This window comes from Podarcis filfolensis (genome assembly GCF_964270895.1).
Source record: "Podarcis filfolensis genome assembly, chromosome: 4".
Lineage (NCBI taxonomy): Eukaryota > Metazoa > Chordata > Lepidosauria > Squamata > Lacertidae > Podarcis > Podarcis filfolensis.
In genome coordinates, this window is record NC_139607.1 from 71,885,800 (window position 1) to 71,904,911 (window position 19,112).

Consider the following 19,112-nt stretch of genomic DNA (forward strand, 5'->3'; position numbering starts at 1 on the left):
CTACAACAGGTGGATTTTGTCAATTCTTAAGCTTGCACCCTTTAAAAGTATCAAAAGATATTTCAAACATGTTATCGAGGGTATCACAAATATACATACAACTGTGGGTTAAACCACAGAGCCTAGGACTTGCCGATCAGAAGGTTGGCGGTTTGAATCCCTGCAACGGGGTGAGCTCCCGTTGCTCGGTCCCTGCTCCTGCCAACCCAGCAGTTCAAAAGCACGTCAAAGTGCAGGTAGATAAATAGGTACCGCTCTGGTGGGAAGGTAAACGGCATTTCCGTGCGCTCTCTGGTTCGCCAGAAGTGGCTTAGTCATGCTGGCCACATGACCTGGAAGCTGTACGCCGGCTCCCTCGGCCAATAAAGCGAGATGAGCGCCGCAACCCCAGAGTCGGTCACGACTGGACCTAATGGTCAGGGGTTCCTTCTACCTTTTTATGGAATAGAGAACTTGATGCCCAATGGTCTGACTTCTACTCCACAACTATGTAAATCATTATCCTCCAAAAAGATTCAGGTGGGAGTTATTGGACACGGTACATTTCCAGTCATCTGTGACCCAAAATGGAAGGAAATCATCAGATAAAAGCCTCTAGAATACACTATTAAAAAGCCAGCCAGTCCTGTTCTGAGGTAGCAGCTGCAGATATGCCTGTAATTCACCAATTGCCATTTCTGGCAGGTCATTCTGGCACTTTTATTGCACTGAATCAGAACAATATATCCAACTTTTATTGAGTTGTAATTCCAGAGTCTTAGAATTCCTAAGGGACTGTCCACTTTAAAAATAAATGAGAACCAACACACTCCTTTTGTCTACCGTGCCTGTTCTATACAAAAGTGTGAACCTGTTCGGAGCCACTCCAACCCCTTTTAGCTGCTGGAGGGCTACCTCAACATTAATATCTCACATTTCCTCCAAGGAACACAGGGCACCATATACACTTTCTCTTTCCTCTATTTTATGCTCACAACCACATTGTGAGGTATGTTAGGCTAAGAGAGAGTGACTGGCCAAGGTCACTCAGAGAGATTAATTGCCAAGTGGGGATTTGCCATCCCAAGTAAAAGTTTAACCTGTACAGCTACATGAAGTAGAAAATTACTTCAGGAAGGAAGGAAGGAAGGAAGACGTAAGTTCTCAGGATTCTAATATGCATTTGTAAAGTGTACAAAAGGTTTTTGGAGACTGCATGAATCCAGAACAGATCATGCATAATCAGTTTTGCCCAAGTTTGGTTTGTAAAGTTTCCTCAGAATGCTTATACAAGAAAGCATGGGTAAAACAAAGAAACTGTGATACTTAGGATGCAAAAAAAACCCCCACCACCATTCTCTCTCGTACAAGTTGTGAAGAAGATGATTTTCATGCCTTAACCACACACTCAACTTGAAGAAATACTATGAAACAAAACTGCTGCATTAATTAACATTGTCTAACGAGCACATACATTGTTAGAACAGTTGCACTCATATTTTATTTATTCTAAATATTACATGCATTTTTCTACTTGAAAGTACGAAGTAGTTAACAAGATTGAAAACATGACAAAAATCCACATGAAGCAATAAAATTACTCCACGCACTATAAAAAGCAAAGGAACAAAAACAAGTGCACACATAAACCAGCAAACAGTGAACCAAAGTAATAGAAGAAATCAGTAAGAAGTGTATCTCTTAGCATTTCTGCAGGCTATTTCCTAGATATTTTCCTTTTATTATTTAAAGGTGAGGTCCAAAAAGATGGTATGATGAAAACTGTAGCTCATACGAGCTGTATCTTTGAACATGAAATGAGATGGAAAGTTTTATGTCTACTGCCTTCACCAGCACTCAAAATGCCCCTCTTCACTAAACAACAAAAGCATTTTGTGTGGGATTTTGCCCCTAGTAAAAGGCTGTATTGCAAAAGCAGCATCACCAAATGACAGGGAGAAACAATGGCCCTGTTCTTAATTATTTAAAGAGAGGAAATGTGGTACGAAGGACCAGCCTGTGATAAACAGGACGCTGCTACTTTAAATAATTGATTCTCCTGTTTTACAAATATGATGGCCCTCTGAAAAGGTGAGTTAAATTCCAAACTGCTAAAAGGTTGGCTGGATAGTCACACAGAAGTTAATATGTAACAGAACCCTTAGGCTGTAATCCTATGCCTACTTACCTAAAAGGAAGCCCAACTGAACTTAATGGAACTTACTTCTGAGAAGACAATTACAGCATTGCACTGCAACTGAATACTAGGTCAAGAAGATGTAGGCTTGCAGCCATTTTTATACATTGTATAGTTAAACATTCTCACACTTTATAGTTTTTTACTGCAAATAAACCACAGTGCAGGGAGAATTTAAACTTGCATCTTTCAATAAATTTGAATTTTTGCGATTCTGCATTTTATTGCAGATTTTATAATGAGAAAACAAATTACGTACAGCAACAGTGATAGAATGAGCAACATCATATCCCAGCTTTCATTTGGGGGGGGGGGAATTGCCAACTCTCAGTAACGCAGAGACATATATTCAGAATTTCCATTTATTAATGTGTATTTATGTTTAGCACCCCCTATCACAATGAAAGTTAAATGAGGCAGGTTCAGAAATGTTGCTTAGGGCTTCTGCTAGGCCAGGAAAATGTTTAACCTGGGTGGGGGGAATCCAAATGAACAGCTGCTCCCCCTTTTCGTATCACAAATCTGTTTCTGAAATGCCTTTCCATTTCAAAGGCATTTTATCATGCAGCATCACTCAACAGCCAGCCAGCCTTTGCTCCTGCACCCCACTACAGGTCCATTCAAAATAAAACCCATTGAGTTCAGGGTCTCTTACACCCAGCAGGTCAATTTAAGACTGCACAGCTGGCTTCCCTGCATAGGGTGCCAAATAGAGAGGGCATCATCCTGCCTGCTTCCCAAAGCCTAGTTAGTGCTTTCCCAGCTTTGGGAAGGAGACAGGAGAGCTCCAGGACCCTGCCAAAGCTTTACACTTCCTTCCCAAAGCCGAAGGCCTTGCCTAGCCAGCTTTGAGAAGGTGGTGCGAGGGTAGGGGCAGGGAAGGCATCAAATTTTGGCCTTACACAAGATGCCATATTCCCAAGGTCCGCCCCTGCTCCCAGGTATAGGATGTCAGCCTTCAACTGATAAAAGCTTACTATTTTTCTTTAAATATTTGCCCAAAGGTTGATTCGGTAAAATACGTGATGTGAAGAGGGCTTACTTGCTGTTAAGTTGTTTTACATCTCTCATATATAGGCAGATGAAACATAATTGGTGGAGTTGGAATTGGACACTCACTCCGCGTTGCAAAATTTATCAGGGCATATCATACAGGCTTTGGCACTGTTTCATATGATGAATGCAACCAAGCACACTTTCATTCCAAATTACGTATTTTAAATCAGAGGCAAGTACCATACAAGAACAAGTTGTTTCTACAGAGGAAGCAAAGCAGATGAGCTGTAAAAACGTCACATTCAGCACTCAGAACCTTTAACGTCAACATTCATCACTGAGCATGCTTCAAACTTGGCTAAAGTAAGTACATTATAACGCTATGAAAAGGTGTGAGCAGTGGTTCAGGCAAAGGACTCCAAAGGACCTGGGTACTGGCAAACATCACTGATGAAAACTGTTACAGTGTGCTAAATGTACAGAACAAGGAGTGCTGGCACACACAAAGCTCAGAGGCCAAACTGCTCTGCTTTGGGAGATTCCAATAACTAGCATTTTGCATATCTACAAAGCGAGGTAGTGAATCGTGGCACCAGCACTCCTTGTCACATTTCCATTCATTTCACAATTTCTCTTCCTACTCATCCTTCAGTCCCCAAATACGATTGCCCTTTTGGTGACCATGATTCAGGAAGCCCTGGTTCCTCCTGCTATTTTGAGGGAAAAAACAAAAAACTGATCACATGAAAATGAGCTGACACAGACACACTCTGGGGGTCTGAGCTTCTACAATGATTCTTTCGGGGTAGAATACAATAAATCATTAAACAAATAGCTACTTACCATGGAGTGCATGTAAGCACTTTGTGAACCTGTAATCTGAACATTACCACCATTTTACTTCCATTGATTATTAATTAAAGTAAGGATATTTGGCAATTTTTTCCTCTCCATTAGACAGGATTTTTTAAAAAAAAAACAAACAAACCTGGTTTGCCAAGCAGTTACACTGACACTGTGGTAAGTTGGCACTTAAATGGACCTAGTTGTCTCTGCATACTACAAACTTCCTCCAAATCCTGCTTCATCTTAAAGGTGGCTTGGTGAAATCTACTGCAGACCTTCTGGCCTGGAATGCGTTTAAGAGCACACACTGTTCTCCCTCCCACCACCATCTACACCATCTACATGGATCTACACAGCTCTACCACAATCTGTCCCCGTGTCACAACAGCTGTGCTGATATAGCGACAGTTTTTAAAGCGCTAGCTTATTTCAAGGATGGCAAGGAGCGTCTCCCTTCATTTTAGGCATACTTGTGGCATATCCTGAGTGCAACATATTAATGACAGTTGTTGGAATATGCCGGAAAAAGAAAAAGAAAACTTCTCACGGTTCCAATCTGCTGCATGGAGCAGCTGTTTGGAGCAGGTGGGGAATTTGGTGGGGGGGGTCTATATGAACTGTCTTGCTATAGGAATCCAATTGGCATAGTTCAGCATATGAAACTGGCCCAGATTACTGAAACCTTGCTATATGTTGTTTTATTTCGTATAAAATTACACCAAGGGCTTTTCCATTTAATGAATTTTCTGCTAACAGAACTTGAAATCTAGCCTCACAGACTACTGGTTTACAGTGACTTTCTATGGTACTCTGCAATAACACATGAGAAATTTGCAATCCAATTAGATCATTCCCTCTTTGGGAAGAAGAGTTTGCATTATCGGGTTTGCCGAGAGTTCAGAAAACGAAACTATGGAGAACACCGCTGAGACTGTGGATTACTATTCTTATTATTACTGTACCGTTTATCATATTTACTGAGGTGACACAATCGCTCCTGAGTGCCCTCTCCCACTTTGTGGCGCTCGCTTGGCTCCCTAGTATACTCTAGCACTTAAGAGTGAGGAAAACAAGTGGGAAGGCGGCTCAAATGCAAGTGGAAGAAAACGCCAGTGAAATGCAATCAAATAATGGTGAGGGTTCATCACTGAGCCTACTTAGTTGCAGTGAAGGCAGCAAAGAAGGCTTACTTTGCTGCCTCCATTGCATCCTCATTGTGTCATCCAGCAGAACTTTTCCAGGTAGTTTGGAAAGCATTTTGAGAATAGAATCGTTTGCATCTGCCAGGACCTTGACTCCACCGTTACAGCAGATGAATCTTGAGAAGTGTTTAGAGCACTGACTAGTCCTGTTATGTTGGATGAGTTCCAATTACTAAGGATCGAGAATGTGGACAAGGTGCTTGGATCATTCAGGGCAACCACTTGCACTCTGGACCCTTGCCTCTCTTGACTGATAAAAACTAGCAGCAGGGATATCTGGCTGAGCCAGGGAGGTGATGAACGCCTCCTTGAGAGAGGGGGTGGTCTTTGCCTGCTTAAAGGAGGCAGTGGTAAAATCACTCCTCAAGAAACCCTCCCTGGATTCAGAAAATCTATGTAACAACCGGCCAGGGGCCAATCTCTCTTTCTTGGACAAGGTTTTGAGCGAGTGGTCACAGATCAGATCCAGGCAACTGATTTTCTAAATCCTTTTCAATCAGGGTTTAGGCCCCGTTTTGGCACAGAAATTGCTTTGGTTGCCCCGTATGATGACCTCTGTTGGGAGAGAGGCAGGGGAAATGTGTCCCTGTCAATCCTCCTCAATCTCTCAGCAGCTTTCAATACCATCAACCATGGTATCATTCTGGAACAGCTGTCCCAGTTAGTGAGGAGGTGTCACCACTTTGTGGTGCTTCTGGTCCTACTTGGATGGTCGTTTCCAGATGGTGATGCTTGGGGCGTGCTCTTTTGTCCCACTGAGCCTTCAATGAGGAGTTCCTCAGGGTTCTGCATGCAATGCAACACTGAACCTGCAGCTCTCCAAATGTAGTTAAGACTCCAACTCCCATCAATTCTCAATTATTTGCCATGCTGGCTGGGGCTGATGGGGGTTGGAGTGCAAGTCTGGAGGACTTCTGGTTCCCCAACTCTGATCTACAGAAACATTTTTGACTAAAGACAGATGGATATAATGGCATTTGTTTCCTTCAAGAGTGACTTTATCAGGGGTAGCTGACCTATAGCTCTCCAGACGTTGCTAGACTCCAACTCCCATCAGCCCCAGTCAGCATGGTCAATAGTGAGAAATGATGGGATCTGTAAGCTAGCAACATCTGGCCTATATGTACTCCCCATAATGTGTAGAAAAATCTTTAAAAGTGTGCATACATCAACTCAGTATTAGTGTACTTTTGCATTGTTAAAAGAAAAAAAGATTAGCTGACACTGTATCTGGAACCTACTTCACAATTACAACTTTTCAAGGTTAATTGTGACTGCACTGAATTCAAAGTTCAGTTATGTGCCTTAAAAAAACATCAAAGAAGGAAGTTGCTCAAAAATGTTACTGCAGACACCAATATATTCTGATATATAATAATTATAGCCCTTTATTCAGTAAGCTGAAGAGGACTTTGCAATAGGTGTGTTACTGCTTTAGCTCCACTAACGCAGGAGAAAAACAGCAATTCAGTTTTTATGAATGAAATGGGCTTAATTATGGGACAGCCAATAGCTTTTTAAATTCCTTCCTTTCTTTCCTGGCTCAAATCAGTCATGTGAGGGTTACTGATTAACTTCACTGTGCTTAGTGAAGGTATTTTCAGAAGGCGGAAGAAGCCTAAAGTCCAGGGTCAAACAACAAAGGGAGAGTCACTGACAATGAAAATTTCTCTCCCGTCGGAAAGTATAAGAGGCCAATATAAAATAAAATATGACCCACAGGTCTCCTGGATGTGCCATTTCAGGATGCAGTTGGGTGGATTCAATGCTTGAATGCTCTTCTTTGTAAAAGAAAACCATGCACAAAGAAAACCCTCCTGTCAAGAGTAAGGTGAAGCTAGAATGTTTCTCAACTTGCTAGTTTTCAACAGACAACATTTTTTGTGTGTCATGTGGATAGTAAAGGATTTACCTACCAGCAACCCAAAGTAGTACAGTCTCAGGAGATTTCTACAATAAAAGTATACAGGAGCTAGTCCTACAACATACCTCAACTTACTGTTGCTATATTGATTCCTCTCTGGGAGCACCTTCTATCTATAAATAAAATATCACCACCAACCTTCACCACCAAGTAAATGGTGCATTTCCTGCTGGATCACTGGCATTTCAAGTGTTTCCTGAGATCACACTCCAGTTTATTATATCAAATATTGGACAAACAGGATGTGTCAAGGTGGCCACAGATCTTAGCTCTCTCTTTTTAAACTTAAGTCAGTCAAATGATGCCCCGGAGAAGCTAATGGTGTTATTTTGTTTAATTTCCAGAAACAACTGTACTGAAAAGGAAATGGTACCTTTTTCTGTACAATTGTCCCCCAAATGGAAAAGGAAGGGACGCTGTTTCCCAACCCAGGGGCATTTGAGGTTTCTATTGACAGTGTTGTACATCAGTTCAATTGGCAACTTTTTTTTTTTACTGGCTTAATTAGGTTAAAAAGAACAAATGAACAATTGCCTAGGCTGCCTCATAGTAAGAATCCCAAGTGGCCTCTACCACCTGAAGTGAATGGTGATCCCACCCTATTCTTGTTGAAATTCATTTGATTGGAGGGGGCTGGAATTGAGGTAATTGAATTGAATTGGTATAATTAATGGAAGGGAAATTGATTTTGGAACCAAGTCTGGCTCATCTGGAAGGAAATTAACCAGTTAAGAACTGAAATGTGTGGTTTGGGATGAGGTTCTAATTTAATAATTGATTTGGATGGGCAATTAATTGGCATGCCTTTTGTGAAATGTAAATTGTAGTAATGATTTTTAAAATGTGCATATATACATAGACATTAGCATATTTAAATTGCTAATTTATTCTGTTTATTTTATGTAAACTGCTTAAGAGTTTGTTTGTTTTTACAATTAAGTGGTGCACAAATCCCATTAAATAAATGTAAGTAAACACAGGCAACTCTCAATTTACACACATCTGATTGAGGGGCGATTGTGCTTGGAAGTGACCCTAAGACATCACTAAAAGGGTGGATTGGGGGCAGGGCAGAGCGCCTTATATGGGGAGAATGCAATTGCGCTCATGTGCTGCTTGTGGACTAACCATGGGCCTTTGGTTGGTCCCTGGGAGAAGAGGATGCTTGGATGGGCCTTTGGTTTGATCCAGCAGGGATTCTTACAGCTGCTATTCAGAGGGCAAAACATACAGGCAACATACAACTGCAACTGAACTTCTCAAAACAGCAGGAGATTCATGACCAGCTCTCTCCTATTGCTGTATCAAGTTTGGCCCAGAGACTGCCCTCAGGATATTGAAATGTGATATAGTTTACACAGAACCGCTCCTCCTTATTGTCTTTCCAAACTGAAGTGGGGACAGGAAGAGAGATTATGGTGGGAAAAGAACATCAAAGGGTTTTTAATTACATTTCTGTGTCATGTCACTCTAATGCCCACGACGAGAACATTCAGTGGAGAGTGTTCCTTTCCTGCTTGCTCTGAAGAGTTGCACCACAGCAGGTCTCTTACTGCTACAGCACCCTATGACAGAGTACTTTAGCATCTAATGTTAACCCAATCAACACTGCTGCTGCACAACAGCTATTTATCTGGATATGTATCCTTCTCTATCCCAACTACACTGGGCAGCTAAGAGCAGTTTAGTTGTATACATGGGTCTAGTATTATTATTTGTGTTCATATATCCAGTAACCTTTGACTGAAAAAAATAAATAAGTCCAGAGTGGTTCACAAATAAAAGTATGACACACAGCACAGCAACAACAAATAATATAAGATTATGCATTAACATGACAAAAAGGTATTATAAACTCAAAATAGCAGCAAGGTAACAGAGGTTCAACAACTCAAAGTGCGGCAAGAACCTATTTAAGCAATATAATGAAGACCCAAAAGCCTAGGTCAATAGGTGCCACTGGTACTGACGTTCTGATAACATCTGATGCACCTCCAGAGACAGAGAATTCCACAGGTACTTAAGCTCAAGCTGTTTAGGGCCTTCTTTGTCAACATCAACATCTTAAATTGGGTTTGGAAATATTTATTTATTATTATTATTATTATTTATATTATTTATATTAATATTATTATATACCCCACCCATCTGGCTAGGTTTCCCCAGCCACTCAGGGCAGCTTCCAGCACAGATAAAAACATAATAAAATGTCAACCAGTACAGTTCATGCAGAACAGGTACAATAATCTTCCAAGTTAGCATGCTGTTCAGGGCAGCATTCTGCACCAGATGCAGTCTCTGAATAGTCTTCAAGGATAGCCCCACTTAGAATAAATCTAGACAGGAGGTTTCCAGTTCATTTATCACTGTGGCAAAGTTATCCCCCTTCAGGAATGGCTAGAGCTGGAAATGGACACTCCTAACCCAGTTGCATAAACCAGACTTCAATCTTTGCCTGCTTTCTTCCCACAGTCTCTCACACACAGGGCGTTAAGTCTTTCATTATCACTTTAGATATGTCTAATAGGAAGACTACTAGCTTGTGATAATGTCGAAATGTGCTTTCCACATAAAGTATCGGGATTGTTGGGCAAATACCCATACTCACAAGAGTGTGGAAGATATTTTTGGAGGCCACCATGCCAGCAGCAACAGAATGCCTCAGAACAGAGTCTCTTATTCCCCTTAATTTTGTCAGTGAGATCTTTTGCTTACCAATTCCCCACCTGCTAAAATACCTATTTTTTGCAGTTCTTCACAACCCAGTTCATAAGTAGTGTCAACATTTTGAATAGAGGAATGAAAACATTGCATGGATCCACCATCTCTTAACGAGTTAACTTCACTATTTTCAGTTTGCCCATATTATGTTGCAACATATTTTTAAGTATACTTAATCCGTTCACAATATGCAGATGAAGGGCTAAAACAAGGCTGCAATCTCAAGCATATTTACTGAGAAGCAAGCCCAACTGAAAGTAGGGCTTGTTTCTGATTATACCTGCTTGTGATCAGGCTGTCAGAGATAAAAACTATAGAGATGTTAGTTCCAGTGGTATAATTAAGGTTTACTCCCTCCTCATCAAAGAGTATAGAAATTGCTAATATAAAAATATGTTCTAAGCTTCCAAAAATTACCACTAAAGTTTGTTTATATACCTGGCTTTTATATATACTGGTGCCATCAACTCCTCTACAGTTAATGGTCTGTAGTGTGTGTTTTTAAATCAATTTCATTAACAACCAATATTAATATTGTCTGACTTTTAAAAATAAGTAAAACAGTAGCCTTATACCATATTGGGGCAGAGAGGAGAAGGAGATCGGGATTTGCAGCTTTCTATGCAAATTCCTTAGGCAACCCAGTTTTGCTGGAGTAGAAGTACAGTGGTACCTTGGTTCTGAAACTTAATCCATTCCGGAAGACCTTTCTAAAACCAAAGCGTTCCAAAACCAGGGCGCGCTTTCCCATAGAAAGTAATGCAAAATGGATTAATCCGTTCCAGACTTTTAAAAACAATCCCTAAAACAGCAAATTAACATGAATTTTCCTATCTAATGGGACCATTGATTCATAAAATGAAAGCAATAAACAATGTACTGCAGTCACACAATCAATCAATCAGTAGCAGAACTGGGTTCCACACAGTCACAAAAACAAAACAAAAAGAGCTGTAAAAACAAAAACACAAAATAAATAGCAAAAACAGACAGACCTCAGCATAACACTCAAAATGGAAGTGTAGCAATCAAATCGGAAGCGTAACACTTAAAACGGAACACGCTCAGCTTCCAAAAAAAGTTCGCAAACCGGAACACTTACTTCCAGGGTTGCAGTGTTTGGGTTCCAGGCTGTTTGAGTACCAAGGCGTTTGAGAACCAAGGTACCACTGTACTAAGAACATTATGGATGAAGCCAAAAGCCACAATCAAATGGCTTTGATAAAACTGGCCACCACTAACCACTTTGTAACCTGAGGCCACAAAAGAAGAACACTAGATGTGCATCCGAGTGCAGGGGTTTCAAATCACTGACTGCAAGTGCCAGGGAATCGGACGGCAGCGTTCAGTGCACCATTGCATTATTAATGTGACACTGATAAGACATCCATTGCAACTGCTGAATAAGGTCCAATTGCCAGGCGAGAAGTAACCAGTACATAAAGTGCTTTGTTGGCATTAAAGCTGCATCAATGGGTGACTGAATTACAGAATGGCAACAGAGTATTGTGCCTATGTTATTAAAAAGAAATGCAAAGCAAGGGCTCATGCTATTTGCATGTGGCAAAGCACTATCACCCCCACATTGCATTAATTAAATCATTCAATTTCTTTATCACCCTTCATCCAACGATCACAGGGCGGTTTAAAATATAAAAACACAAAATGCATATCATAATAACAAACAAAAACGTGTGTTATTCTGTATGACTGTTGCCCTTTCCTCACCAACTTGTTCTAAAAGGCAAACGCAACATCCAAACTTCAGATAAATGCTGATATATTACAATTACACTGAAAAGAAGTCACATTCTGGCACAGAATATGCTCTTTGCAGCAGAGCAGGCCAATGGTTTGCAAGCCACAAAGGTGTAATTGTTAATACTCTGTCTTTGACCCATATTGATTTGCTGCATATTGATAGCATCCGTATGTCAGGGACTGGGCAGAGGAATGGTGGAGACCACCTCCCCAGCCTGACCTTTCCAGAGAAGAGGAAGACAGTTCAGAATTTCAACAGGGGTTTGAGGGAAGTCACAGCTCAGAGGAAGATGAGGGGAAAAGTTGGGAAATAATGGGAGAGGAGAAGAAGGCAGAGCCAGAGCAGCAGATGGCTGACAGGTTATCACTAGAAAGCAATCCAGACCCACCATGTCCCAGAACCTGGCGAGCCTTAAAAGTAGGAGAGCAAAGAGCTTGAAGACAAGACAGCACTAAGCGCCACCCATAGAGGGGGTGATGCTGAAGACAAATGAGGAAGTGGGGGAGAAGGGGGGTGAAGATTCACTCGGGACAACACCCTTATCCAAGAGGCTGTGTTCCAAGCCTCTCTCTGTAAATATAGAATAAAAAGCAGATGGTAAGAACTTTTCCTTGTCTGTACGTTCCTGGCAACCGGCTGCGGGAGTTGCTTTCAGCCGCCTGACACCGTATGATCTAGAATCACCCCTGCTGCTAAAAGAATAGTCAAAAGAGCCATGAAGGTTGACATTATCCAAGGCAAAGGCTTATGGTAGCACATCAAACTGCTTAGAGATCTTCATTACAGTAAGCATTATAAAAGTTTTATAAATCAATTGTGTTTGTGCTTCAGATGAACTATTCAAATAACTCAGTTGCTACATGCACAGCCAAACATGCATCAAGGGTGAGTGGGGGGTTTTACTACACACATACACAAAAATATGTAAAATCAGTCCTAATGAGTTCACCCTAGAGTAATTTACTTTAATAAAGTAATAAAAATCCAGTTTGTATATAAATGTTTACTCATTTATTATAGTGATTTATGGACCACCCTTCAATTTAATTCCCATGAAGGCTACAAAATGTAAGCCTTTAAAAACTTTTGCTGGAGAGCATTTTCAGCTTCTGCTATTACAGGCAGCAACCGATTAACGCACATCCAAATGATGCACAATCACTCCCAGTCACAAAAAGGGCAGAATGGGGGCGTAACTGGGGCGGGGCATGCTTATATGCATTCCACCAAGGTGCATGGGGGCTGGGAATGGAAATCCCATGCAAAATGTTCGCCGACTGTATTCAGAATTAATTCTCCATTTGCTTCAGTTGTTTATTGTCTAGTAATATAGTAAAAACTGTACAAGTAACTGCACATGATGCCGACTTTAACTAAAAGTCCATTAAAATTATTGCCACCATTCATTATTATTATGTATTCCTTTATACCCCACATTTTCCCCTGACGGGACCCATGCAAAAAACATACCAAAAAATCATTAAGAAACAATTGAACATTGACAGAATTAGAACTACACACGTATATAAAATCTATTCAAACCGTACAAATAATCACAATAAAAACAGCACAGCACCAGACCTTCATTAAAAGCAGTCGGTTCCTAAAAGCCTATTGGAACAAGAAAGTATTCACCTGCCGGTGGAAGGACAACAAGTAGTGAGCCATTCTAGCTTCTCTAGGAAGGGAGTTCTAAAGTCTGGGAGCAGCCACTGAGAAGGCCCTCTCCCATATCCCTACCAAACGTGAAAGGCTTATAATTTTTTTAAATAGTAATTTTACTTCTGCTTAGCATCTCACTGTAAAGCTCAAAACAGCTTCGCAGACTCCTTTAACATCCTACAATATAAAGATGCATCACTGAGCCTTACCTCCAAAAGACCATCCTCTGGAAGATCTGTGCAGTGAACAGCGTTTTGGATCTTGTTTTTACCAAAGATAGCACGGAGCGTGCCAGGACGCAGAAAACGAGCTATTTCCTGTGCAACATAAAAATATTAACAGGTGAAGAAAGTGGCTTGTTATGTGAAGATACAGAAATATATTCATAGAAGCATTTTATATAATAAAGAACTCTTTATGCACTATAGTACAGTGTTTACCAAAAGTAAAAGGGCTCAATCCTGACTTCCCCTTCACATATACAAAGAACTGTAAAATAATGAGGAAAAAAGTATTGTAGCAACAGGCCAGAGAGAATTAAAGTACCACTTGGGCCTTGCATTTAAGAATTCACCTGGTCGCCGCAGGCAAGCAAATAAGAGTGGTCTCTCTGGGTTGTCTTGAACTTGGTGTTTCCGCTAGGTCAAGGATTTCCACTTATGAAATAGAATTTCCTGTCCCTCTCTTCTCCTTGTGCATCCCCTATGCCACACCCCAAATCTGTTTCTGGGGTTGGGGAAGCCAGAGTGCATGCCAGGAGAGGAGAGGGAGGGGAAGTTCCATTGCACAGCCAGAAGTCCTTTCACTAACTGAAGTACTTCTGTTGGCTATTGCCCTCTGCCATTCTACTTGGTTTCTATATGTTGGCCATGGGGAAAGAATCACCATGTTGTCTATGATGAACATATGGAAACCAAACAGGCTGGCAAACAAGGGATGGATACTTCTACCAATCTGCTCGACAGAAATCTTTTTTTTTTTTACTAGCCCAGTACCTAAATGAACTTCGATTTCTTTTTAGGTAAGAATGCTTCCCAAGATGGTGAGCAACAGTCTAGAATTCATAAGTGTCACCTTTTAGGCACCTAGAGCAGCAGGAACCTGGATTTTTTTTTCTAGTTGAGATTCCACCCGCATTTACAGCTTGAATATTTTTCTGATTTCCTCAAGTTTTTACATGCAATGGGAGGCAAGCCAACACTGTGCCACATACCAAAGGGATACTTAAATTAGACCACTGTACAAGACCAACATTGAATCCCCGGGCACCTTCAAATCTAACACTTTTATTGTAGTACATCAAACTGGTTGTCTTTAAGGTGCCATAGAACGCTGGTTGTTTGTGTCGTATTTCTTATCAAAAACTAATATTCTGAAATTCATCACAGGTGCATGTTCTAACAATTAGCATTATGTAGCAAACAAGAATACTACATAGCAATAAGTACAATGCTTCTGCCATAGAACATTGCTATAATTTTAGATGGGCTAAAATGATACGTTTGACTTCAAGCTAGTTCAACATTATGCAAGAGAGGAGGATTTTCATCTCATGTTAAATATATAAAGTTAAAACTGATTCCTAATTCTTTAACTTCTGATCTCTATTTTCTCTGTCATAAAAGATATCCACAATGTTGTCAAAGGTTTGCTTCAGATCTTACTGTTGAGACCTATAACTCTTTATGTGTAGCACATTTCATTTTATTTTTCAATTTTGGGATAGAATAGACAGCTTTTGTGAGATCCAAATTGTGTGGACATTCACCAGTTGGAGATCATATTCTGAAATGGATAATGTAACAATGCTTTTTAGCGAATCCGATTTGGCTATGTGACAGCATTGTGAAAGAACAAATGGAGCCAATTCAGGGTGTGGAAAATGTTTCCTCGTTGTAACAACCATTGAAAAATTGTTGGAACCTTTTGGTCTGCCAAAAATGATTGCAAGAAGTACTCCTCAATTTCAATCAGTCCTATGTGTCCGTTGTCATGTCATACACACTGCAGAACTATAAACCCTCCTACTAGCTTGCCAGTCTGAATGCTGAAATTCAAAAGTAAGCTCCAATTAGTAAGCCATGTGAAAACTGGGACATCTACATATCAACATTATCCATACATCTCATGCAGGATCAAGCATGTGGGGGAGATGCTACTCTGGATAATAAAAGTTTTTTTTTATAAAGTCTATAGAGCAGTTTTGCTAACAAAACAGACTGCTGCAGTGCAGAGGTTTTCCACCTTGCCATCAAAAAAGCACCTGTTAATATGTGCAAGTTTCTAAGCAGCATGTAAAGGAGGGTTCAAGTTATAAATTAAACTGCTTGCTTCTGGCATCAGCTGACAAAAGTGCAGCTGCAAGTCTGTACAAATTTATTGGAGAAGTGGAAGCTCCACTAAAAGAGAAAGGCAGAAACCAGTAATTGAACTGTAATTTTTCCTGATGGAGAGCAACTCAAGACTGAGGTGACAAATGAGCCAAGGTCTGTCTCTTCATTAAAGGCAATTGATTTAAATGGTAGCAACCATCCTTTTCAGAATATAATTTCCCATTCAATAACAAGTATAAGATTCCAAACCAGCTTTACAATCAGGCAATGCAAAAGACTACATGGTGCAATTAACTTTGGGGTGCATTTTGTAGAGGTTGTATTGTTTCAAAATCAAAGTACAATCATACATATAGAGAAGGTACATAGAAATATTACAGGGTCCCTGCTCATGGGGTGAGTACCTGTCAAATTCCTCTCTATTTGTGGGTGAGGCTTCATTTTTTAACGCTGCAAGAGAAACTACTGTGACTACTCCCAATTCTAGTCTAAAACTTCTGGAAGACACCAGGTTGGGCAAAGCTGCAGCAGAGAAAGTCTACCAGCATCAGACACCAAATGAAAAGTCCAGCGGGAAGAACACTTGTTCACAGTAAATCCCTTAGAAATGTTAAGAACTGTTTGTTCTTCGTTGTCTGTAAATTCTCTTGTAGCTATCTGACCTACATTTCAGGGATGATTTGAGAACAAGTAGGACAAAGATGAGACGGACATTTAGTTCATTAATGCGTGTACACACGCCAATAAAACATATTTGAATTTGAATGAAATATATTGTGTATATATTCATAATTCAATATAACATTTTAATTAGAAAAACAAACTCCAGGGACAGTAAAACATTGCCTTTATTAGGACCAGTCAACATTTACAACATTCCAGCATGCTGAGTGGGACCAATTTTACTAGATCAACACTGTCCTTAACTGTAGCCTGACAACCTGTAGTAAGTTAGCAAATGAAAATATTCTTGGCATGAAAGTAAATGACAGGGAAAGCTTTGCCTTCTAAATTTCAGTGCATCTGGCCACTGGCAGGGGAGCAGAACCAATAAAAATGGTGGCTAATGTGCTCAGATTTACCTCCTCCTCAGCAAACATTTGAGAGATATTATGAGATGGTTCAGAAGGCCAGCTCCCTTCACTAGTGGTGCTGCCGCTTAGCAAGACTGGGGTGGTGTGTTGGAGTAACAATAACACTGGGGAAGCCCTGCAGGATACTTGATATCACCAGCCCAGAACTCCTCCTGCTGTGATAGAGTGCCAAACAGGCAAGCAAATAAAAACGGGTTTCGCAGAAAAGGGCAGAACACAGACTATTGAAAAAGAGGAAGCAGATTCTCATATACGGGGTTGAATAAATCAACCAATTCTGTGACAGCAGGCTTCCAGCGCAAGTTCTTGTTGACATGCAGCATTTACAGTCCTTACATACTTAACATGGTATTTTACAAAAATGGCTATTTGAGTGACAACGTGTCAGCATTCAAACTGGCCAAGCCAGTTCCTGCGAAGCATAGGGAGGAATTGGTCTATGAAAAGTATCTCGTTTAGTTTCACGTTGCTGGCTTTGGATTTCCAGCATTTGGCAAGCTGGGCGGTGGGCACAGAAGGGTGGGGATGACAATGAAGACCCTTTGCTCGTGTAGGTTGACCAAATCCCTCGTGATCACCCCCACCCTCCATTGGCAGCAATGACTCGTGCAGTTAGTCCTTGCCATGTGATTCTGGGCTTTCAAGCAAAGTGGTATTGAAAGAAGCCACAGGGAAGATAGAGCCCTTCCAAACTGTTACGTAGTGATACACAATGAAGCCCGCAATGTTTGTATTGCATACAGTGGTACCTCGGGTTACATATGCTTCAGGTTACATACGCTTCAGGTTACAGACTCCACTAACCCAGAAATAGTACCTCGGGTTAAGAACTTTGCTTCAGGATGAGAACAGAAATCGTGCTCCGACGGCGCAGCGGCAGAGGGAGGCTCCATTAGCTAAAGTGGTGCTTCAGGTTAAGAACAGTTTCAGGTTAAGAACGGACCTCTGGAAAGAATTAAGTACTTAACCTGAGGTACCACTGTACTTCACAAATACACCTAAAAGGGTCACCTTCTCTTGCATGAAGCTACCCAGACATTTAAGATCAACCTCTTGACCCACTTCCATCTAAAGCCAGGCAGATGGTAACAGAAGATAAAACCTCAAATTATTTGGACTCAGGGTACCAGGGCTAATGCAGCCTTAAGGCAGGATGTGGCAGCTGCCTCTGGCGCTGGAATCCCCTGCAGGTGCCCCGCCTGCCCTACTGCCAGCAGAGAAGTGTCACGAGCATTGGCACCAATTTCTGTTGAGATCTCACCTGAAATCATGCAAGATCTTGCAGAACATGAGAGATCTCACCTGAAATCAGCACCGATACTAGTGCCACTTCTTTGCCAATGGCGGAGGTTTCAGGGCAGGTGGTGGTGGCAGCAGGACACACTACTGCTGCAAGAGATAATATCTACTGCTAAGTTGCCAATATCCCATTACTGGGCAAGGCAATCAGGACACTGGTGGTGCTGAAACTCCTAGCACACTTGGAGGTAATTTATTATCTGGGCCTATTTCAATTTGGATTCAACAAACTGCCCTGCTTGTTCTGATTGCTGACTCCTATCAGGGGAGAGACAAGGGAAATGCAACTCTATTGATTTTTCTTGCTCTCTCGGCAGCTTTTGACATAATTGACCACGATATCTTACTGGGTCAGTGCTATAATTTGGGAATTGGGGGCATGGTGTTACAGTGATTCTGCTCCTGCCCACAGGTCTGGTTTCAGGCAGTCGCACTGGGGAAATTCTGCTTGGCTTCACAGCATGCTGACGGCACTCAGCTCTATTTCTCGTTGTCATCAGAGTCAGGTGACGCTGTGCAGGTGCCGCATCAGTCCTTGGGGGCAGTATTAAGCTGGATGAAGCCAAAAACAAAACCCTGAGGATGAATCCTGACAACATGCGACACATTATGGGTAAGTGGTTCTCAAGTTTGAGAAAAAATATAGCCTGTTCTATGTGGGGCTGCACTACACATGAAGGAGAAGGCATGTGGCTGGGGAGTCTTTCTAGATCCAGCATTATCACTGGAGGCTTATGTCAGGCATGGCCAAACTTGGCCCTCCAGGAGTTTTGGGACTACAGTTCCCATCATCCCTGACCACTGGTCCTGTTAGCTAGGGATGATGGGAGTTGTAGTCCCAAAACATCTGGAGGGCCGAGTTTGGCCATGCCTGGCTTATGTGGACCTAGCGGCGTGAAGTTCATTTCCCCACTTTTGACTGGTTCACCAGCTGCACCCCTTTCTTAGCAGGGATAGCTTTTCCAGAGCAATCTATTCTCTGGTTATCTCTCAACCAGATTATCTGTAATATGTTGTATGCACAGCTGCTGGACTGCCAGAATATTGACCGGTAGAGTCAGATGTAATCATGTTACACCAATTTTGAAGGAGTGTCA

At 41.3% G+C, this 19,112-nt stretch overlaps 1 protein-coding gene across 4 annotated transcripts in view; it reads right to left on the reverse strand.

Annotated features, from left to right (window-relative positions):
- Window positions 1-19,112, reverse strand: part of NME7 (NME/NM23 family member 7) — a 66,542-nt gene that overhangs the window by 3,671 nt on the left and 43,759 nt on the right. For all 4 annotated transcript variants that reach the window (XM_083611681.1, XM_083611682.1, XM_083611683.1 and 1 more), the window contains one exon: window positions 13,499-13,606. In XM_083611681.1, coding sequence (XP_083467807.1) covers window positions 13,499-13,606 — 108 coding nt within the window. The remainder of the gene's footprint in view (window positions 1-13,498; window positions 13,607-19,112) is intronic.